Source organism: Lissotriton helveticus, chromosome 5_1 (genome assembly GCF_964261635.1).
Source record: "Lissotriton helveticus chromosome 5_1, aLisHel1.1, whole genome shotgun sequence".
NCBI lineage: Eukaryota > Metazoa > Chordata > Amphibia > Caudata > Salamandridae > Lissotriton > Lissotriton helveticus.
In genome coordinates this window covers 933,518,931-933,542,537 of record NC_136065.1, presented here as the reverse complement: position 1 = coordinate 933,542,537, position 23,607 = coordinate 933,518,931, and the positions used below count along the sequence as shown (strand labels likewise).

At 47.2% G+C, this 23,607-nt stretch overlaps 1 protein-coding gene across 1 annotated transcript in view; it reads left to right on the top strand.

Annotated features, from left to right (window-relative positions):
• KIF11 (kinesin family member 11) overlaps positions 1 to 23,607 on the top strand; it is a 246,006-nt gene that overhangs the window by 115,402 nt on the left and 106,997 nt on the right. Inside the window, exon 16 of the mRNA XM_078643407.1 lies at positions 16,772 to 16,897. Within this exon, the coding sequence (XP_078499533.1) occupies positions 16,772 to 16,897 (126 nt within the window). The remainder of the gene's footprint in view (positions 1 to 16,771; positions 16,898 to 23,607) is intronic.

The window sequence follows — 23,607 nt, the reverse complement described above, 5'->3', positions numbered from 1 at the left end:
TATCTCCGTTTTACGGTGGGATCGCAGCACTACCAGTTTGCGGTCCTTCCGTTTGGGCTTACTACTGCGCCTCGAGTTTTCACCAAGGTGATGGCAGTGGTGGCTGCGCATCTCAGAAGGTTGGGGGTTCCTGTGTTCCCCTATCTGGACGACTGGCTGATCAAAGCAGGGTCGCCAGAGAAGGTGCTCCATCATCTGCAAGAGACAACTCAGTTGTTGCACAGGTTGGGTTTTTCGATAAATGTACCCAAGTCTCACCTGGTGCCCTCCCAGCGCAGCCTGTTCATAGGTGCGTTACTGGACACTTCTGTATGTCGTGCATTCCCTCCTCTTCAAAGGATTCGCGATATACAGGAAATGATTCCTTTATTCTACAATGGAGCGGTTGTTCCAGTCCTGAAGGTCCTTCGTCTGCTCGGTCTGATGGCTTCTTGCATTCTGTTGGTCAACCATGCACGCTGGCACATGAGGGCTCTCCAGTGGTGCCTCCGCAGGCAGTGGTTTCAGCACAACGGAGATCTCAGGGAGTCTGTGAGGATCTCCAGGGAAACTGCCTCGGATCTGTCATGGTGGAGCGTGTAAGGCAATCTGTCTCTAAGAAAGCCTTTCCAACTACCTCCATCGGTTGCCATAGTGATAACGGATGCATCCACTCTCGGGTGGGGTGCTCATCTGGGGGATCTGGAGATCAAAGGTCTTTGGTCTCCAGAGGAAAGGTTGCTTCATATCAACCTTCTAGAGTTGCGGGCGATACGTCTGGCGCTCAAGGCCTTCCTCCCTTCCCTTTGCGGTCAGTCGGTTCAAGTCCTGACGGACAAGACGACCACGATGTGGTATATCAACAAGCAGGGTGGAGTGGGGTCGCAGTGTCTCTGCAGAGAGGCTCTGCGTCTCTGGTCCTGGGTTCAGGACCATCAGATTTGTTTGATGGCAAATCATCTGGCCGGAGTTCTGAACGTTCGTGCAGACGTTCTCAGTCGGCAGTTCTCTGCCGATCACGAGTGGAGGCTCCATCCGGAGGTTGTTCACGACATCTTTCAGATGTGGGGGACTCCTCGGGTGGACCTGTTCGCCACTCGCGAGAATGCTCACTGCCCGTCATTCTGCAGTCTCCAGTATCCGATGCAAGGAGCCTTGGGGGACGCGTTTCAGTTGAGTTGGGCAAATCATCTCCTTTACGCGTTTCCTCCCATACCCTTGATTCCTCGGGTTCTGAGGAAGATTCGCCAGGACCGGGCCCAAGTCATATTGGTTGCCCCGGATTGGCCAAGAAGGGTGTGGTATATGGACCTTCTCCACCTCTCCTCTCACCCGCCGCTCCGTCTCCCTCTCAGGGCAGACCTCCTCTCTCAGATGGAGGGGTAAGTTCTACACCCCCACCTCCAGACATTACACCGTCATGCCTGGAGATTGAACAGGGCAACTTGAATTCCTTTTCTCTCCCTCACGATGTGGTGGATGTCACTCTTTCTGCCAGGCGTGACTCCACTAAGTCCATCTATTCTTATAGGTGGTCTAAATTTGTCTCTTGGTGTGGGGAGAGGGCTGTTGACCCTTTGAAGGCTCATTTGTCTGACATTTTGCAGTTTGCTCTTTCTCTGGCACAGCAAGGATTTGCTGTTGCCACAGTCAAGGGGTATATTTTGGCCTTATCGGCTTTTCTCTGTTTGCCGGATCAGCCTTCTCTTTTTAAGTCTCCTGTGGTTTTAAGATTTTTGAAGGGTCTCACTAATAAGTTCCCTCCTACTCCTTTTGTTGTTCCTCATTGGGATTTGAATCTTGTGTTAACCTATTTGATGGGTTCTCCCTTCGAACCCTTGCACAAGTGTCCCATGAGGCTTCTTTCTTTTAAAACGGTCTTCTTGGTTGCAATTACCTCGGCAAGGAGGGTAAGTGAGCTTCAAGCTCTTAGTTCCAAGCCCCCGTTCTTGACCATTCATGCTGAAAGAATGGTTCTCAGGACCAGGGCTGCTTTTCTTCCTAAGGTGGTAACTCCCTTCCATCTAGGACAATCTATTACCCTTCCTACCTTTTATCCTCCCCCCCCCCCCCCACCCTTCCAAGGAGGAGGAGAAACTTCATCGCTTGGACCCAAAGAGAGCAGTCAGTTTCTATCTCGATAGGACTAGAGACTATCGTGTTGATGATCAGCTCTTCGTGGGTTTTGCTGGCTGCAAAAAGGGCAGAGCCGTGCACAAGCGCACACTTTCCAGATGGATAATCCTGTGCATCAAGATTTGCTACTCTCTGGCGGGTAAGGACCCTCCTGAGGGTATTAGAGCACATTCAACTAGAGTCTGCAACATCCGTTTTGTCTAGAGGTGTTCCTGTTGAGGACATTTGCAGAGCTGCGACTTGGGCCTCCCTCCACACTTTCGCGAAGCACTACTGCTTGGATACCGAGGTGAGGAGGGACAGCCACTTCGCGCGCTCTGTCCTCCAAGATTTCCTGGTAAAGCAGAGTGGACACCCTCCTCTGGTAGTGGGGACTGCTGTGGGACTCTATTCACAAGGTGAGGAATCCACTGGCAGATGTAACCATCAGAAGAACAAGTTACTTACCTTCGGTAACGCTTTTTCTGGTAGATACAGTATCTGCCTGTGGATTCCTCACTGACCCACCCGCCTCCCCGTTGTCCGCTCTGCTATACCTGGGTTTATGTATTTATATTTCTGGTTTTTGATACCTTTGCTACGCACTTTGTGTGCAGTTTTGATTTGTATGTACTGTGTACACTGTATATATGTATATTTACTGTCGTTGGTCCGTCCGGGTGCCTCAAAGGCACGGAAAAAAGGGCGGAACTGCGTCATCACGCCGACGTGGGTCTAATAAGGAGTCGGTGACGTCAGACGGAGTCGCGCGCGAAGCCATGCTCCTGTGACGTCGTCCACGCCGGCGTGCTACAAAGAATTTTCCGAACGTTGCTGACTCAAAGGGGGATATTCACAAGGTGAGAAATCACAAGGTGAGGAATCCACAGGCAGATACTGTATCTACCAGAAAAAGCGTTACCGAAGGTAAGTAACTTGTTCGTCAGGTTGGAAGCATGATAGTGAGGATGGGAAATTAACTTTAAGCAGCATACTATCTAAACATTGCAGCTAATCCTTTCTCAAGTTGGCAGGCTCCTCAAATGGTGCCAATTTGCATTGAGCACTGCTCTTGACTGTGCAGACTTACAATTGTGTGTTTTTCTTCATTTACATAGAATCATTTTACATTTGGTTTGCATCTTTGCTTTCTTTTTCCTGCAGTTCTGAGAGTGTCAAGCCTATCTTTTATCTGCCCTGCACCATGCCCTTCTAATAAAGGTTTTGTGGGTCAACATATTTGATGTACCTTCAGAGCCTTTTAAAATGCATTCTTTATTTCACAGCCCTTTATACTGGAATCCCTTCTCTTACAGCCATCTGTGCCCATCAAACCCATTCTGAAGCACCAATCAAAACAGATGTTTCCATAAGTTTGGCATGCTGAGACCGTGGCAGTTTGCATAGGCCCCCACTTGTTCATTATAGTTAGGGGTCAGTAGAGTGGGCGAGACAGACACCACAAAAGTGACTATTTATTTTCTTGCTAATGCCAAGCTGAAGTTTTCGAGCAGTTTGCTGACACTGCTGTGCACCAATGAGATTTATAGATATCATCTTATAGATATCTATCTGCAGATTCTTTAACTTTTGATCTGACTGTTCCTCAGGCCTTTTTCTGTCATACTTTAACAGGTTTTTGTCAGTTGGAACTCTGTCTACTTCTCATTCGGAGGCCCGGGTCATTCCAGGAGCCGGAGCCATTCAAGGGGACGCTGGTCTCCATCGGCATCTAAAGTTAAGTGCAGGCGGCTTAAATCGCGACCCCTCTTGCAGATTCCTTAACTTTTGAATTCTCCCCCGGCACCAGACAGTATCCAGAATTTTTCTCACTACCTCTGTGTGCCGAGGGAGGGCGCCGTACAACTCTTGTGATGACGTCCACTTCAGTTGTGACGTCAGTGGAGTCATAGAAGTTCGCTCCAGCCTGCAGGTGTTGGGTTCTTCTGTTCGACCTTCCGCGCCACAATGTGGAGCCACTATAGAAGCTAGCTGTGGAAACAGTGTGCCAAAAAAGATCAATGTATCTTTGAAACAATAACTAGAAAACAGAAATGAATGGTATGGTAATATGAAGCCAAGATCTACAAGGTAAGACCAAATGGTTTGTTGAATCACACAACTACGTGAAACATTGATCACTGGTGTATTAAACCAGTGCTGAAAAAGGATATTAGCTTACACCCAGACATGGTCTATAAGGAAAGATCAAATGGTTTGTCGAAGCACCTAGCTGCTTGAAACACTGACCAGCGTTGTATAAACCAGGTTTGTAAAAGTAAATACCTCTTACATTACTGATTGTTTGCAGAGAGGGGAGGAGGATGGGTATGGTGTTAAGGAATCTGCAGTTAGACTGTCTCTACCAGATAATGCATTACCAAAGGTAAGTAACTTGTTCACCTGATGGAGACATCTAGCAGCAGATTCCTTATCTCTTGAATTAAATGCCACAGCTATACCCACCTGAAGGCGAACAAATCCTACAAAAGTCCTCAAAGAGAACCAGCTGGTCAAAATTAACAGATCGGACGTACGCAGTAATTAGATGAATAAGAGCATGAGCTCCTTATAAAAAACTGTGGCAAGGACCACAGACAACGTACATAAAAACAACCCCACAGGCACGAAAAAACATGCCCTGAGGGCAGCTGAAAAATACTGTCTCAGAAGACAACACTCAACAGTATGGCAGTTGTACATGACCCCCTAAAGGGTGAAATGAGTCTATGGACTTGAGGGTCCAAAGGGAATAATGAATGCCCTGTAAACTGCAGTTCCCTACACCAGTAAGGAAGTATTCAAAAGATCCTGTCCCAAGAAATCCAGAAAAAAGATTTTCCAACACATCAACAATCGAGCGTAGATGAATAAACGGATTCATCGTAAAGTCCGAAACACCAAACCAAGTAGAACTGATGCAAATCAAAGTCTATCCTTGAAGAGAACGTCATTCGATAAAATGACCACAAGATTCCCACACTGCATAGAACCCGTAGAGACGGAAAGATGGCAAACATACAGAATATCTGAATCTGCCATAACCAATTATTAAACCATTCCAAAATCTATATAGTCTGTGCTTTTAGTACCTATATAGACCCATTCTCGCCAACAGGCGGAACTTATACCATAATGGCTGCTGTTTAAGAAACAAAAGATTAATATCCCAGTATATAATAAGAAAAAGAGACATTAGGCCTCGGTTTCACCTCTTCTACTACAGAAACGCTGGTAAGCCGTCGTCCTGGGCACCAAAAAGATGGGAGCCATCAAAGGTCATATCAACCAAAGTAGCTTGGACAGCTTCTGAAAAGCCTGAGGTACTTAACCAGGCACGACAACGTAGCACCACTGAGGATGTCATGAACCGACCCACTGAATCAGTGGTATCCATGCCACATCTAATAATCAGCTAGCTGCCTGTTGGCAATCCTGAATCAACTGTTCTATATTAGATCAGAGGCCATCTGGATATGATGGTAACATAGTCTGCAAGGAATCCCACAAAGCTTGAGAAAAATGCCCAAGAAGACAAAACATGTTAGTGGACCTTAAAGCAGAACTAGTTGAGGAAACAAATATGCCTATCACACGAATCATGCCTCCTATAGTCACTATTCTATGGAACATTAGGTAGAGAATCCCTATCCTGTGAGGCTGAAGCCACCTGAACTACCAAACTATGAGAGGTAGGATGTTTGAGGAGACAAGCTGGATCTCCATGAGCAGGCAAGTGCCTGTGAGATATAGCACAATCCACTGAGAACCGCATATCAGACTTAGCCCAAGTACCCAACAATATGTTGTACATTTTAAACTCGCTTCACAAGGACACCTTCCCTCCTTTCCCTCTTAATTTCTGGACCCTACTGTAACATCAGTTGATCTTCCTTCGGGTGGAGGTCGGCAAATTCTCATAATAAACCCGATGATGCTGTCACATTAAACAAAGGCAGAGAACCAAGATATACCGCCCCTGTCTTGTGTATGTGAATGATGGTTTTTACAGAACGAAAAACATGACCCTGGTACGGAGGATAAGTGGTCCATTCTCCCCCCTCTTTTGATTATTTATACATGACCTCACTACATTGGAGAACATGCTCCACCCCTGTCTGACCTTGATAAAGGACATCAATCAGAGGATCAGTGGACTTCTCCAGTGTAGGAAGAGATCATTTAAAAACCATAGCCACTCTTAACCTATCTGAAAATTAGGAACTCGCCTTAGTAACAAGACTTGGAGACAGTAGTCCTGAGTGTAAGAAAGGGCCCTCTTTGTGCATGGTTGCCCCCACTTTTTGCCGAACTGTTGTACTTTGAGTGTGCCTTGGGTTTCTGCCAACCAGGTACCCAGGGCCTATGTTCTTTACCTAAAATTACATTGAGACAAACCCCAATCGCCACATGCAAGTCCTTTGTAAATGGTACCAAGGGCACTGTGGCCAGGGAAGGTCTCTAAGGGCTGCAGCACTTATTTATTGTGCCACCCTTAGAGGCCCTGTTTCTTTACACACACACACACACACACACTGCCAGTGCAGAACAAAGTGAAGACTCGACATGGCACACATTGTGTGTCATGCCAACAAACCACTGCCCATGCATAGGTAAGCCATCCCTCTTGCTTGGTGCACTATACCAGTGGTGAGGGTACAGGTGCATGAACCATGTACCCCTACAATGTTTGATCCAATTCTTAGACATTGTAATTGCAGTAGTGCCATTAAGAGTATATGGTGCTGGGAGTTTGTCATGACAAATTCCACAGCAGCATAATGGCTTTACTGAAAACTGGGAAGTTTGGTATGAAACTTCTCAGCACATTAAACCCACACTGTCAGTATGGGATTTAATGAAAAATGCACTAGGGGAGATACCCCTTGAAAAAATACCTAATTCTAGTGTCCTGCCAGAGTGGCTGCTCACCAGCTTCCACCACCACCACACATGTTTCTGGTCCCCTGGATCGAGAGTCTGCTGCTCTCGGGGTATATGAAACAATGCACATCCTGGGACGAGGTGCCAAGCCTCCTCCCCCAGGGTGGGTAGGGTCCATGAAGAGAGAAGCTTCAAAGGCTTGCCGCCTTTGTGAGCTACCCCAGTCATTTGCTGCTTACAGCAACTGGTCCCCACTGTGTGAAAGTGGATATATATATATATATATATATATATATATCTATATATCTATATATCTATATATCTATATATCTATATATCTATATATCTATATATATATATATCTATATATATATATATATCTATATCTATATCTATATATATATCTATATCTATATATATATATATATATCTATATATATATATATATATATATATATATATCTATATATATATATAATCTATCTATATCCTACTGGCGGTCGCCAGTAGGTATATATAGTTAGAATTTTCAAAAATCCCATAGGGAAAAAATCCTATGTCTAATAACTTTGGCGTTTGTGGACGGAATTGGCTGAAACTTTCAGGAAAATGGCACATTTTGTTTCTGAGCAGCCCCTAAAAAATTGGGCGGGGGTTCGTCCAGGGGGGGTCGAGAAAAAAGGGGGGTTCCAAAACGTGTTTTTAACATTGAGTTTTCCATAGGGCGGTTGGCCTCACTTTTAGCCCTAACGGCTGAATGGATTTGCACGAAACTTGGCAAAATTGTAGGGACTGGTAGCCCGATGTGCCTTTTGTAGGTCTCAATATATGTGCTCCAGTGGATTTTGAGAAATTAACGTTTAAAAAAAATATATATCTGTAACAGTGGACCGGGCAGCGCCCCGGTTCGCGGACCTTACGCGTACCGGAACTTCGCGTAGCGAAGCTGATTGGCTCTCCGGTGTCTGTCAACATTCTAAACAGTCCGGAGCGGCCGCCATCTTGTCTCTCGGTAGGATTGAGAGACAAGAGGAGGCCAAAACAAAGGGGGAAATAACCATAAGGGGGCATAGTAGATCCTCCCTGACCCCCTAGGTTTAAAGTGGAGGCTTTAAAAGGGCCCCGCGGGGCAAAAAAAAAAAAATCCTATGTCTAATAACTTTGGCGTTTGTGGACGGAATTGGCTGAAACTTTCAGGAAAATGGCACATTTTGTTTCTGAGCAGCCCCTAAAAAATTGGGCGGGGGTTCGTCCAGGGGGGGTCGAGAAAAAAGGGGGGTTCCAAAACGTGTTTTTAACATTGAGTTTTCCATAGGGCGGTTGGCCTCACTTTTAGCCCGAACGGCTGAATGGATTTGCACGAAACTTGGCAAAATTGTAGGGACTGGTAGCCCGATGTGCCTTTTGTAGGTCTCAATATATGTGCTCCAGTGGATTTTGAGAAATTAACGTTTAAAAAAAATATATATCTGTAACAGCGGACCGGGCAGCGCCCCGGTTCGCGGACCTTACGCGTACCGGAACTTCGCGTAGCGAAGCTGATTGGCTCTCCGGTGTCTGTCAACATTCTAAACAGTCCGGAGCGGCCGCCATCTTGTCTCTCGGTAGGATTGAGAGACAAGAGGAGGCCAAAACAAAGGGGGAAATAACCATAAGGGGGCATAGTAGATCCTCCCTGACCCCCTAGGTTTAAAGTGGAGGCTTTAAAAGGGCCCCGCGGGGCAAAAAAAAAAAAAAATTTTTTTGTTTTTTTGCGTGGGTATCGCCCGGTCCGCGAACCGGGGCACTTCCGGGTGCGCTAACGCGGTACGTCACAAGACGCATTACGCGGCAACGCGATATGTCCCGCTTTCGCGCCGCGGATCGCTTCCGGGGAGCTGCGTTTCGCGCCTCGGTCCGCGCCCCGGGGCACTTCCGGGTGCGCTAACGCGGTACGTCACAAGAAGCATTACGCGGCAACGCGATACCGTCACTATGTTGATTTCTTACCGGTTCGCGGACCGGGTCGCGGCATCAATTTGAGCTAACGGAAAGCTTTCCGGTTCGCGGACCGGGAGCGAAACAAAAAAAATATTTTAAAAAAATTATTAATAAACATATAAAATATATTTTTGGATTTAAAGAAGAATACATTTTACAGCTATAGATATTAGCTTTTAAAAAACCAATGAAATTCACTGAAAAAACCATAGGTTATAGACCATATATAGTTAGGAATTAGCATTTACAAAACCTTTAAAATTCACTGAAAAAACCATAGGTTATACACCATATATAGTTAGGAATTAGCATTTAAAAAACCTTATTTTACTCACACAAAACCAATGAAATTCCATATATAGTTAGTTGTACTAACTATATATCGCGCACCCGCAATCCACTGCTGATCATGTCACATTATACATCATTCATGACATGGTCAGTGACATCACTGATGACATCACTGATGACATCACTGATGACATCTCAAATGACATCACTGATGACATCACTGATGACGTCACTGATGACATCACTGATGACATCACTGATGACATCTCAAATGACATCTCAAATGACATCACTGATGACATCTCAAATGACATCTCAAATGACATCTCAAATGACATCACTGATGACATCTCAAATGACATCACTGATGACAACATCCAGTGACTGTATTTTTCTGTAAAGTTAAAATATGTCTTACATATTTAAGAATGAGTGGATGTATAAGTGTCTGGATGAAGGATTTAGTAGGTGCATGACTGACTGTATGAGTGAGTGGTTAAATGTGTCTCACTGAGTGCATGGGTTAGTGACTAAACTGTCTTAATTTGTGCATCATTATGTCTGTTCTATAAACTGCTGCATGTGTTGATCAGTAGCTATATGAGTAACTATATGGGTTATTGATTGGTTGCCCAAGCATTTGTATGGGAGACTGACTGAGTGTGTGTGTGGGTGGCTGGGAGGTGTATGACTCTGTGCATAGATGTATGGGTTCAAAAGTGCATGTGGAAACAGCTGGATGGGTGGTTGACTGTGTGCATGAGTGTATTGGTGAGTGAATGGATATCTCAGTGCTACATGTCAAAGTAAGTACATATGTAAAATACAGTACATGTGAGAGTTGACATATATAAATAACTGTGCATAAGAGCCAGTGAATGTGTGAGTGGCTGTATGGATCATTGTGAACTTGTATCCAGGATTGTATAAGTGAGTAAATATGTTTTAGTATATGTTTGAATAAGTAAGGTGTGTATAACTGTATAGTTGTGAAAATGGAGGTGTGATTGATTCTTTGCATGACTGACTAGGTGTGTAAGTAACTCCATGGATGAGTGACAGTCTGTGAGTGTCTGTTTACACTGAGTGTATCTATGGTTATAATAGAGTCTGAAGAGGTCCATCATATTATCACATGAATGATGTCATCAGTGATGTGATCAGTAATGTCAAATGAGATGTCATCAGTGATGTCATCAGTGATGTCATTTGAGATGTCATCAGTGATGTCATCAGTGATGTCACTGACCATGTCATGAATGATGTAATATGTGACATGATCAGCAGTGGATTGCGGGTGCGCGATATATAGTTAGTACAACTAACTATATATGGAATTTCATTGGTTTTGTGTGAGTAAAATAAGGTTTTTTAAATGCTAATTCCTAACTATATATGGTGTATAACCTATGGTTTTTTCAGTGAATTTTCAAGGTTTTGTAAATGCTAATTCATAACTATATATGGTCTATAACCTATGGTTTTTTCAGTGAATATATATATATATATATATATATATATATATATATATATATATATATATATATATATATATATATACACATACACACAGAATAAGGCACAGTGTGAATAGAGTCCACAAACCCCAGAGGTTAAAGCCAAGTGTGACCTTACTCTCTAAAGTGGTAGCTTGGTCGAGCAGTAAGGCAGTACCAGAGGACAGTGTAAAGCATTTGTTGTACACTCAGTCAGCAAAAGGTTTCACACACAAGAACTGAACTCCAGGCCAATTGCTTTTATATCAAAGATATAGATGTTTTATTTCTAGAACCAACAGGTATCAAAATATACTACTCTCAATATGAGAGGTCTCAGATGAGTGCTTTGCAGAAAGGCAATAAACTTTGTGAACACAATAGGTAAAGGGGTTGCCGTAGGCAACACAATTCTAAACACGCTTTAGCATTGAGCTCAATGGGTTCTCGTCATATAAGTACAGTTGATTACTTTGTAGATTACTTTGGTAGTTCCCAGACTGGATCCTAGATTCAGTCCTGGGGTCTAAGCTGAAAACAGTTTGCTATAAACTTTTTAGTTATTGTAGTGATTTTTCAGGAATATAAAGCGGTTTTAAAAGTTCACACTTAGAAACTTTTCAATGAAAATCTGGCAATGTTATCCAACGGGAGAACATTCAGGTTGCAGGTAAAGTACGATCTTGTTACTTTTGTAGTCCAGCACTGGGGTCTCAACTTAAAACAGGTAAATAATTATGTTTCAGTATTTCGTATGATTTTTAAAGAATATTTCAAGTTTTCAAAAGTAGACAGAAGAAATTTCATAGAAAAGCAGGCAATGAATTCCTATGGAGAAAATACAAGTTACTAGTAAACCCGGTAAGGATTCATTTTGTGGTTCAGTACTGGGCCACAAGGTACAGTACTGGCTTCTCTCCTGATCATAGGTGAGTACTTCGGGATTCAGGTGATTTTATATGAATATTTTAAGTTTCCAAAACTTCACACTTAGAAGATTTTTCGAGTCAAGCCAGTCAATGTTATCCAATGGCAGGTAAGTGAGTTACCGGTTTCCAGGTGAGTACTCGACTGGTGATGTTAGGGTTCTGGGCATAGACTCCGGGGTCCCCCAGGGTCAGGTAGGTACAGTTGGTTCACCCTCAGCGGCACAGGGGCGGCCGGGTGCAGAGGTAGTTAGGCCCAATGTTATCCAATGAGGGGCAGGGAGCCTCCAGTTGGTGGCTGCTGGCTAGCAGGCCACGCGGCTGTGGGAGCTGGGCTCCTGGTCACTTGTTCAGGGCAAAGGGGGAAGTAGGATCGGACAAAGGTGGCATGGCCAGTGGCACTCGGGCGGCTAGGTGCAGGGTGCTTTTGAGCCGTCGGGCGCTCAATGTTATTCAATGGGAAAGGTAAAAGATTAACAAAGGCTGCAGGCTCTGGGACGGAGACTCTTCAGGGGCGACCACCACTTCGAGAGGTAAGTTGGGATCTTGGAGCACAGGTAGGTACCCCAAAGGAAGGTGCAGGGGGTTGCAGGGCGCTGGGTGCAGGAATGTCTTTGGGGGTCGGAAAAGCTTACCCTCAGCTGGTTGGGGGGCGGGGGGAGGCCCTGGTTCTGAGTCTGCAGGCGTCATCTGGTTTGTCGAGGAGGGTCTCTGGGCACTGGACTTCGGGTCCCAGTCGCCGGGGGGACATCCTCGTGGTCTTGGATCACTCGGGCACGGGCCGGACTCGGCGGGTGCAGAGTGGGCTGGTCTGGAGCTTCCTGGCTGGCACCAGGGGGGGTTGTTACAGCAGAGCCTCTGCTGATGGGAGTCCCTATCTTCGAGAGGGTCAAGGCAGGCAGGTCCTCCGGGTGTCCCAAGGTTGCTGTCCAGGTTGCTGTCCGCAGGAGTTGCTGGGATTAGGCAGGAGCAGGTTCCAGGATCAACAGGCCGGTAGGGCTGGGGCCAAGTCAGTTGGTGTCGTCTTGTTGTTAGCAGCTACACGGCGGGTCTTCTTTTTGATCTTCTTTCTTCTTCTCTTATCAGGATCTGAGGAAGGAAGGTTCAGGGAGCCCCTAAATACTGAATTTAGGGGCGTTACAGGTAGGGCAAGGGCAGGTCCCTGTCCTGGGGTGGGTACACCCCCTAGCCTGCTACTCTTGTGGGAGGGTTCTTCAGTGGTGCGAGGTCGTCGGCGCAGGCGGTCAGCCACTGCGTGAAGTTGCGGGCTGCTTCGTTGGGGTCCGTTGTGCTGGCGTGTGGGTTCTGGCTGAGGGAGGTGGTGAGCTGGTTGGCTGTGATCTTGCTCCAGCTCCTGTGAGGAGCCTGTTGTGGGTAGTGGTGGGTCGTGGTTCTTCTGAAGCTGAAGTGGACGCAGCTGTGGTCGGTCCAGTGGAGTCCGGTGGAGTGGCTGAAGGTGATGTGCTTGCTGGATGAGAAGACGGGGTCAAGCGTGTGGCCGGCGTAGTGGGTGGGGTGTTGACCAGTTGCTTGAGTCCGAGGTTGGAGAGGTTGTCCAGCAGGGCGGCGGTGTTGCGGTCCTTGTTGTTCCCCAGGTGGAAGTTGAGGTCCCCTAGGAGGATGTAGTCGGCGGAGGGGAGGGCGTGCGGGCTGATGAAGTCCGTGATGTCTTCGCTGAATTGTGTGCGTGGTCCCGGGGGTCTGAAGATGAGGGTGCCTCTGAGGGTCGTCTTTGGGTCGGTGTGTATCTGGAAGTGGAGGTGCTCGGCGACGGAGAAGGTGTCGTTGGAGTCGGTCGTGATGCGGATGGTTTTCTTGTGGACGATGGCGATGCCTCCTCCGGTCTGGTTGACGCGGTCCTTCCTGATGATCTTGTACCCGTCCGGGGTGGCGATGGCGATGTCGGGGGCTGAAGAGACGTTCATCCAGGTTTCCGTGAGGAAGGCGATGTCTGGTGATGTTGTGTCAAGGAGGTTCCAGAGTTCCACGGCGTGTCTGTGGACGGAGCGGGTGTTGAGCAGGATGCACTTCAGGTGGTTGCTGCTGGTGCTTGCTTCGCAGGTGCGGTGTAGGTTCGGAGGCAGGTGAACTTGCAGGTTTTGCAGGTGAAGGGTCCGTGGATGCGTTTCGGGGTGGCCCGGCAGCAGGCGGGGTTCTGGCCGGTATTGAGTGCGTTGAGGGCGGCGGCGTCGTAGGTCTGTCGGGTCATCTTGCATCGACGTGGGCCAGGGGTCCTGGCGCGGTCCAGGCGCGGACGGGCGCAGACGGGCTTGCCTTTGGCGCGCCTGCTGCGCGTGAATGCGGGCTCCGCCATAAATGGCGTAGTGGGAGGAGCGGAGTGGGAGGGAGGAGCAGCTGGGAGGCGGGAGCGGGGTGGCGCGGGGAGGGGAACAGGTACAGAAGGCAGAAGGGGGGGCGGGGCCGCAGGGGAGCAGCGGCAGGGCGAGAAGACGGTGAATATCGCAACCAGGGCAGGAACAAGAGCAACAAGCACTGCTAGCGAGCAGGAACAGGCAGGCAGGGGGACTGGGCACACTCAAGGAGAGCCACGCGGCGGGTGGAGCGACCTTCACCTTCCAGAGTCAGGTCAGGTCAGTCTGAGTGTGTGACATCACTTCTTGCCTGAGTGTGTACAACAAATGCTTAACACTACCCTCTGATAAGCCTTACTGCTCGCCCACACTATCAAAAATAGAGAGTAAGGTGCTATCTAATTTTACCTCTGCGTACCTTTGGGGTTCCACTGGACTCTGTGCATCCTATACCTCATTTTGGTTTAGTATATACAGAGCCAGCTTCCTACACTGAGGCTGGGGAAGAGTCTAGCCCACTAGCCTCACCAAGTGCAGAAAGTCAACTCTCCTCTACAAGAGGTGGAATGGTGTCAGCAATAGGCTGTAATAGCCCAGAATCCTCCATATTACCTCTTTCAGAAGTCCCACCATGAGAGGAAAGTGGAAAAACATTGCTTACTGTTGACTCCATCAACTTCGCACCAGATGCCAAGGGGAGGAGAAATGGCTCGGATTGGTGCAGTAGACGTCATTGTCCGAGTCTGTTGATAGAGAATATATGCTGAAGGCGGAAACCCGGAAGGGCTGAGCACCGGCACCAAAGCAAAGCAAAGTCGGCCGACGCTGACCGGTGCCAACCCAATAACTCAGATGGCCCAACTGTTAGGTAAATAAATCTTCCACCCCTCAGAGTGGCGCAAACAGACACCAGGGAGGTCAAGCAAAACTTGTAAGAGAAGGAACGCCTTGGATGTGGTTTATTTTGGCACCTGTTACCAAGGAGGTGTCAGAGGAGAGTAAAGGGCCAATGGTCAGGCTGGAATAGATTGGTAAAGGAGGGGGAGCCCTGCAGAGGACAGAGCAAGCAGTTTCATCAGACAGGTATAGATAGCTCAATGGGTCTGATATAGTGCTGGAGAGAATTGGAGTGGATTCCCATATCTATGTGATGCATACACATGGATATATTTCTTTTTTCCCCACACCAACTGACACAGAGGGCAAACTCACTGGAGTGGCTCCTCTCTCTACTACATGGGGCCGACGGCGCTCCAAGGGATGGAGGAGGCGGCTCAAAGATGAGATGCAGAGGACTATATAGTATTCTTTCATTTGGGCCATCAACGCCCCGGCTCCCTGAAAGACGAGGACACATGTGACGGTGTCGTGACAGGACTACTCAACCTGCGATTGGGCGGAGCCGTGAGGGATAACATGGTGAAGTCAAGAGCTGCCACAACTTCAACCGATTATGCTTCCCTTTAGACGTCGATGGAGAACCGCGGCCCCTTGAACATCTCCGGCACCTGGAACGTCCCAGTGCCTCCAAATGAGAAGTAGACAGAGGCTGGTGTGAAGTGCCCGAAGACTGCGTCAGCCGCACTGCCAAGAGTTTCATTCGGCATTCCTTGAGCGCCTTCGGCTTCAGCTTCTGGCAGGAGCCACAATCTCTAGAGTCAAAGTGTTCCCCCAAACACTGCATACAATGCGGGTCTGTAACAAACATCTGACGTGCACAAGACCCACAAGTCTTAAAGCCTGAAGACAAGAAAAAAGGCACACTGTTCCAACTGACAAACTGTTGAAGTAGGCCCGAAAATGGCATGAGGAACCGTCTGCTCAAAAGTTAAGGAATCTATGGCTAGATTGTCGCTACCAGATAATGCTTTGTCGAAGGTGAGCAACATGTTATTTATTGCCATATTTTGTACTGTTCTCAAAGATCCCACCCTGCATTCTTGCACTTCTCTTGTTAGGGACAGGTTTTATTGCGGCTTGCCATTCTGAAGGAGGTTATATTTCTATGTGGTATCAAAGTTTGGATTATATTCCACATTTTTAGGGTTGGTTTGTGTTCTTGGCCATCTCCATCAATAAAACCTGGTCCCCTCGCAAATTATAGAAATTAAACATTTGGCATTCTTCTTAAACACTTTTGTGATATTTCTTGAAAGACTTTCTAGATATGAAAACCGTAGCATTTTGTGCCATTAATTCTAATTATTGGTGTCTGTTGGAAGGCTAATCATTGCCCTTGTGCCTCCTGGATATTTTGATTAGAATTAAGATAGTTTCAGATTGTTCCATACCCTTCTCTATGATTTGTGGAAACTATAGTGGAACAGGTGTCTTTCCTGTGGAAAGCACCCCTTTGAAAATACCAGTTTAACATGTTGACAGCAGGCACCACTTTGTTGCTGGAGAGTTTGAAGATTTTCTGATCCAGTCCGGCACCTTGAGATATCTGTGTATAAAATCTAGTGAAACGATCTAATATCGCACAAAATGTTTGTCAAACTGCCACTCATTTCTGGTCACTCTAGTAAACGGTTACATAGCTAGCGCTGGCTTTTACATTGGTTTCCTTGTTGGTGTACCCCATATCATTTTAGCATGTGCTCTTTCTCAATCCAACTATTTTAATGTTTGATGAAAAATTTAACAATTGGGTGAGTTATGAGACTAGTCTTAAGGATTTGAAGTAAAATTCTGCATTTGGACGACTGGCATTAACTGTGCAGAGAAATGTTCTTTTGTTTTTGTTCAAGCAAATTGTTATTGATTTTAATAATTTTTTTTTATTCAGGCGGATCATAAAACTAACTTGGAGAGAACGTTTAAAAGAAATCTGTTACCTATGGTGACCTCTCTGCTGGATCTGAATTCTCACATGAAACACTCCCTGCAAAATTTTGCTGCATTGGCTGAGAAGGTAACATTGTCCGACCATTTATAAACCTGTAATTTCAAATGTGTTTTTTATTTAAAGTGCTTCGCTTTGAATTACTCAAATTAAGGGCACTCTGCAATATGAATTGTCGGTTAAGATCTCACTTTCAAATCTATGGAATGGGGGGTATCCAGCATTTAGACATTCTGACTTGAGCACATTGTAAAAGGGAATGCCACTCTTGGGCCATGTGTGTGTTTTTGGGCTGTTCAGCATGAGCCCAACCATGCAGTGCATTCAGCACTTTCTTCAGCGTGACTAATTGCCCACTGTCCTCCCCTTTTATGTTTTGTTAGTCAAAGGCTTTGGCGTTGCAATGCCTTTCCAGAGAAACAATCTCATAGAGAAGCATCTGTGCTCAGTGCCTGGGTGCGCCTTATTAGGTGCTCCGACGGAGGATACCTGCCCATACTACTTCACTGCCCAGGCTTTTGGAATAACTAGTCCCAATGATCACATTACAAGATGTAAGTTTCTTTCAAACAGTTTGGCATTTTAGCACCTCTGATGGCATGGTTATTGCTAAGTTAACAAGTGAGGGCCCCCTTTTAAGGAATGTTGTCACTTCCCTCTTGACATCCCTGATGTAAAGTCCCTAAGGTCCAACTCCTCTTAGTCCATTAAACTCCATCTTCTTCAGCTTAGACAATGGACACCACCATTTTTATGATTTATGCTGAATCATTGTCATGTCTGCCTTTTAACGCAGATGTCATCAGACCTTTCCTTTCTAGAAACTGATATTATCAAGTTCTTCGATTGACATAGATATAGTGAGAGACTCTTTTGACATGGTTAGCCCCCACTCTTTGCCCGGTATTTGATGTGGTTTTGACTGTAGTGCACAGAGTACCTGTGTAGGAATGTGCCCCTTTTTGCATTTCTGAAGCGTTAATGTTATCCTATCGAGGAAGGTCATATACTGCATACAGGTACTTCACCACGACTTACAGGACCAATTTCCAGGACTTAAGGTGACTATGGGCACTGTCCAAGGCAGCACCAGCAGGTCACCTTGGGCAGCACTGGGGCAGCCTGTTGCAGAGGTGCTATACAGCGTTGGGTGCCCTGTGTAAGTTAATGGGGATCGGTTTGGTCAGTCACTGCAGGCGGGGACTTGGAGGCAAGTCTAGCTGAATTCAAGGGTTCATGTGCTCTAGGACAATGGCGAGGGCCTTTAGCACGCCCAGCCGACCTTTCATCTCTGCACCCGAGCGTCCCTAAGTCACAAAGGAGATCCCCAGAATCCAACCATAAATAACTGTATGCAACATATGCCATTTTTCCCATAGGAAACCATTTCTGCTTAAAGAAGCATTTAAGTGAACTATTTAAATATTTTGAAAACCACTTAAGTTCTTAGTATCAACATTTATATAAAAATAAGTAATTTTTTCTAAATTGGTTTCAGATGTATTCTTGAGTATGTGTCTTATTTATTGCCTCGGAGTATAATAAAGGTTTAGCACTACCCTCTGATAAGCCTAAACTGCTCGCTCACAGTATCACAAAATAGCTTTTAGTGTTAGTTTTTTTGTCTGTAAACCAATAAAGGTTGCCTTGACTCTTTACACGGTGTGCCTCATTTTCGTCCACTATATAAAGAGTCTGCTTCCTACAGTCCATATCCAGGTACTGACCTCAGTTTCTCTCCTGGCTTCACCTGGTTTTACTTGAGGGACCCACGATTATTCTGGGGAAGGCTTTTTAGACCCTATTCTTGCTACCTAGCTTCCTGGCAGACACAAGCCAGTGCACTAAGACAAGGACCTGCATCCGACCAGACTCCAGTCATGACTATGGTGTTTGAGTCTTTGTATTTTGCTGCCCTTGAATCAAATATGCCACTCATCCCTTGGTGCCTGCATAAGCTCTTCTGTCAAGATCACCGCATTAGGCACACCCATGTGATTTGGGACCTTTTCTCAATGCCTGCAATTATCAAATTTGTGGGCTCTCTATACCGGGCCTCCACAGACTCTTCCTTCTGTGTTAAGCGATCAACCAGCTCATTTTGTGGTGGTGTAGTCTGCTTCCTTGAAGAGTGAAAGTGTCTTTGCACATGGGCCGATGCAAAGCATCAGACTCCTAGTAAAACATCTTAAAGGTTGCTCGTCTTTCCATGCGTCATCCGCTGTGAATGCCGCCATGGGCACCATGAATGCGCAGACCTCCACAACAGAGGGGCGTCCCCCACTCGCACTCTAATCAACATATGTAGTAAAGGTAAAACAAAAAAAAATTCAAAGCAGTGTGACTTGAAATCAAATTTTAATTCTTAATTCTTCTTCATTTCATGAAAGTTCATTTTTAGTTTGCTGGTACTTTCAATTCAGTAGATTATGAAAACGTAACTGAAATCTCCTGTGTATAATCATATATCGCATTGCCCAATGCATTTCGGCCCGTTGCCCTTCTTAAGGGGCGTAAATTATCTGTAAAATTTTCAAAAGAAAACAAACAGTCAGTCTCTGTCGTTGTCTATTCAAATCTCTTTTTACATTGTTTTTGTGATTGACATGCATTTTAATTCAAAGGAGATCGTGATGACCACATGCATCGTTTGAAATGTGCCACTGACCCATCCAGTTATTAGTGTACAATCTATATAGCCACTGTGCCCAAAGATCATAGATACACACAATTACTGTGTTCTGTGGTCACATTGTCGTTTTGACTGGTGTACGGAATGTGACAATTGAACATGCTTGTAAAAACACTTAACCAATAATGCCTGTAATGGTGTAAAACATATTGTATCGAAATGCCTGAAAAAAGTTTAAGAAAAAATGCTCATTGCTAATTCTTTCACTAGAAATGTTACACGGAGAGACTAGTCAGACACATGGTTATGAAGAAGTGTAAACGAAACAGGATAGAGTTCTTACTTGTATGATATCTCGGGTTTGCACCAACTTTCATATGTAAAAAGGATAATACTAAAAGAAACAATGAGGAGATACTAGATGCAAATCCAGTCTTTTGTCACAAAGCCAGAGATTTAGTGTAAAGTAGTGTTCGAGGCATGTGGGCTGCTAAATTCATATCTGTAGCATAGATCGCCGCCTAGTGTTGGGTCCGGATGATTGCACATTGTTGTCCTGGAAGAGTCTTCGAAGTATCACAAGATAGGTGGCTCCTCCCCTGGACTACAGTGCGCATGGGCATCGACTCCATCCCCACCAGATTGTTTTTTTCCGCCATTGGGTTCGGATGTGATTTCGACGTCTCCTGTTCGGAATCGTGAAAGAACTTTAGCAAGGCCAAAAGGCCTTATTGGCACCGTCAGTATTGTTCGCGTTCGGTCCCGTCTCTCTTCCAGCTCGTGGAGTCGGATATCCGGGGGGTCGTGAGACTCTTCGGTGATCGGGGCCTAGTCGACGCAGCAAGACTTCGACGGCATGGAGCGGAGTCCATTCAAGAAATGTCCCGTGTGTGGATCCAAGTACCCACACATAGACGTCCATCCTGTGTGCAACAAGTGCCTGTCGCCGGACCACGACGAGGCCAACTGTATGGCCTGTTCCAGATTTCGATCGAAGAAGACAATCAAGCTTCGGCGCGTGCGCGCCTTGAGGCCCAGCGATCGGCTCCAGCACCGGTGGACATCTTTGACGACCCCGCGGAAGACGAGCAAGTGCGTCACCTGCAGATTCCCCTACCCCGGTGGAGGTAGAGTCCGAAGACGGAGCAGACGACCACAGTCCCGACATTGCAGAAATCGTCCAGAAGGTAGGGGACGACGACGAAGCATATGGGGCCATGGAAGATAGCTCGGAGGAAGAGCTATGCCCCGTTTGTACTCTTACAAAGGCTCAGGTCACGAGATCGCCACGCGGCCTTACCCACGACCTTCCACCTCGATCCACGGCCCCGCCTTCCGGCTCGGCTACGGACACCTCCGCGGAGCCGCCATTACTGAAAACGAAACCGAAACCCTCGGTACCGGTGAAAACAAAGATGGCCGACACGCCATCGAAGACGTCCGCTCCGGTGCTGACGCCGTCGTCTTCAGGGGCCCCTAAACAGGCGCAAGCTGCCGACCAAGCTAAGGTGCCGAAGGTGGTTAAGGAGCCAAGCTCGAAGAAGGCCGTCGAGCCGGTGTCAACCAAGGTGGACAAGCCGATGCCCAAGAAGACTGCCGAGCCTACATCTGGAAAGTCTGTCGCGCCGAAGACCAAGGGGCCCGTTGACGCGAAGTCGGTGAAGGCCGCAGAGCCGAAATCTGGGGCCGTGACCCCTAAAGGAACACCTATCGATCCGAAGGCATCGGCATCGACGTCTACGGTAGTGGATAGTGATCGAAGCGCACCAGTCAAGGGTGCTCCTGCGCCTCGACCGGACAAACACAAGTCAGCCACGCTCGGGTCTTCCCCAGGGGGCAGACCACCGGCATCAGTCGGATCGACGAAACCGTCCGCTTCCTTTACGAAGCAGGTCTCGGACACCCTCAAGCGCCTTAAGGACAAGGCTTTGGCATCGGAACCTAAGACTCCTTCCGCACCGAAGCTAACAGACGCACCGAAGACCACATCGGCACCGCTCGTCTACACGTTGCCGCCTAAGGTGGCGCCGAAGGCCTTTGCACCGCGGTCGGTGCCCAAGGACACCGTGTCGACGTCCACTCCACCGGCTGGGACTGTGGGTCATCGACACCCTTTGGTTGAAGAACGGTCGGAGCATTTCATCGATGCCGACACCGGGAAACTCACGCTATACAAGAGGAAGATTACTTCACAACCTTTGCAGTCCTTTACCATTCCTCTGAAACGTAAAAAGCCTGCAGCAGACACCCCAGTTCTGGTGGAGCAAATTCTTCCTCAGCATAGGCGGAGTGCAACACCATCACCCACATACTCAGATGGGGATGGAGGGGAGCAAGATGAGGAGTACAACTTCCCTGCTCATACAGAGCCTGATGAGCAGCAAGACTCATGGATGGATACTGGTGATCAAGGGGACCAGCAGACTGTCCAGGATCCCCAGGTCTATAACGTAAAGCCGCCCCCCACTGAGGACTCTGCGGCATTTAATGCCTTAATCGAAAGGGCAGCTACAAACCATAAAGTGGAGATGCATGCTGACCCCGTGGAAGTGGACTTCCTTTTTGACACTTTCTCTACTGCTGAAAAAACTGTCAAGACTCTCCCAATGTTAAAAGGGGTCCTTAAGCATGCGGCAGACATTTTCAAGGAACCCACAAGATCCCGGGTGGTAAACCCACGCATTGAAAAGAAATACAGACCGGCACCTGGCGACCCCACTTACATACGGGGCCAGTTGCCTTTGGACTCTTTGGTGGTCTCTAATGCCCGCAAGAGGGCAAACTCCCAAACAACGGGTGAAGCTCCTCCCCCAGACAAAGAGTCAAAAGTGCTAGAGGCATCTGGGATGCGGGTAGCAGCTCAGGCAGCCAACATATGGCGCATCTCAAACACGCAAGCTCTGTTGGCCAGATACGATAGGGCGCACTACGACACCCTAGAGCAGCTGTTACAACACCTCCCAGACCAGTTTAAAGAGGGAGCTGAAATGCTTATTCAAGAGGGGAAGCTCATCTCCAACGCTGCTATAAAGTGTGCGCTAGATGTTGCGGACACAGCAGCAAGAGCGATCAACACTAGTGTAATGTTGAGGCGTCAGGCATGGCTCTGCGTCTCGGGATTCAAGCCAGAGATACAGACTACTATCCTCAACCAGCCCGTTAATCCGGACAGGTTATTTGGTCCAGAGGTAGACACCACCCTAGAGAAGATCAAGAAAGATACCGAGACTGCCAAGTCCATGGGAGCTCTCCAGTCACAACAATTTCGAGGGAACACTTTTCGTCGCTCAGGCAATCGAGGTGTTAATAGAGGGCACATGTCGCAGCAGACGCCATTCACTAAAGGTGGTGCGCAATCCTCCTACAGCAAGCAGGGCAGAGGTGGATACAGAGGAAACAGTGCCAAGGGTAGAGGCAGAGGCAACAACAGTTCCCGTTCCTCTGCCACCAACAAACAGTGACTCCCTGTCACTGCCCCCGACCATCCAACACCTGTCGGGGGGAGACTCCAACAGTTCCTGCCGGTCTGGAAGTCCATCACCACAGACAGGTGGGTCAGGAAACTTATCCAGTTCGGCTATTGTTTAGCACTGACATCCACCCCACCACCCATACCCCCAAAACACCGTCCTATGTCAGCAGAGCACTTGCACTTATTGCAGCAGGAGGTTCTGGTGATGCTGCAAAAAGGCGCAATAGAGCTCGTGCCAGTGGAGGAAGAAGGCACAGGGGTTTATTCCCTATACTTCTTAATCCCAAAAAAGGACGGCTCACTCAGACCGATTCTAGACCTACGCCCCTTGAACCAGTACATTCTTTCAGAACACTTCCACATGTTGACACTGCAGCAGGTTCTCCCCTTGTTACAACAGGGAGACTTCCTCGCAACCTTGGACCTCAAGGATGCTTACTTTCACATACCACTCCACCCATCCCACAGAAAGTACCTCAGGTTCACCATCCAAAACAGGCATTACCAGTTCAAGGTACTCCCCTTCGGAGTGACCACTGCTCCCAGAGTGTTCACAAAATGTCTGGCGACAGTGGCGGCACACCTCCGGCGACAGGGTATACATGTCTACCCTTATCTGGACGACTGGCTCGTGCAGGCAAAGTCAGCCCAGCAGTGCGCCGCGGACATGTCCCA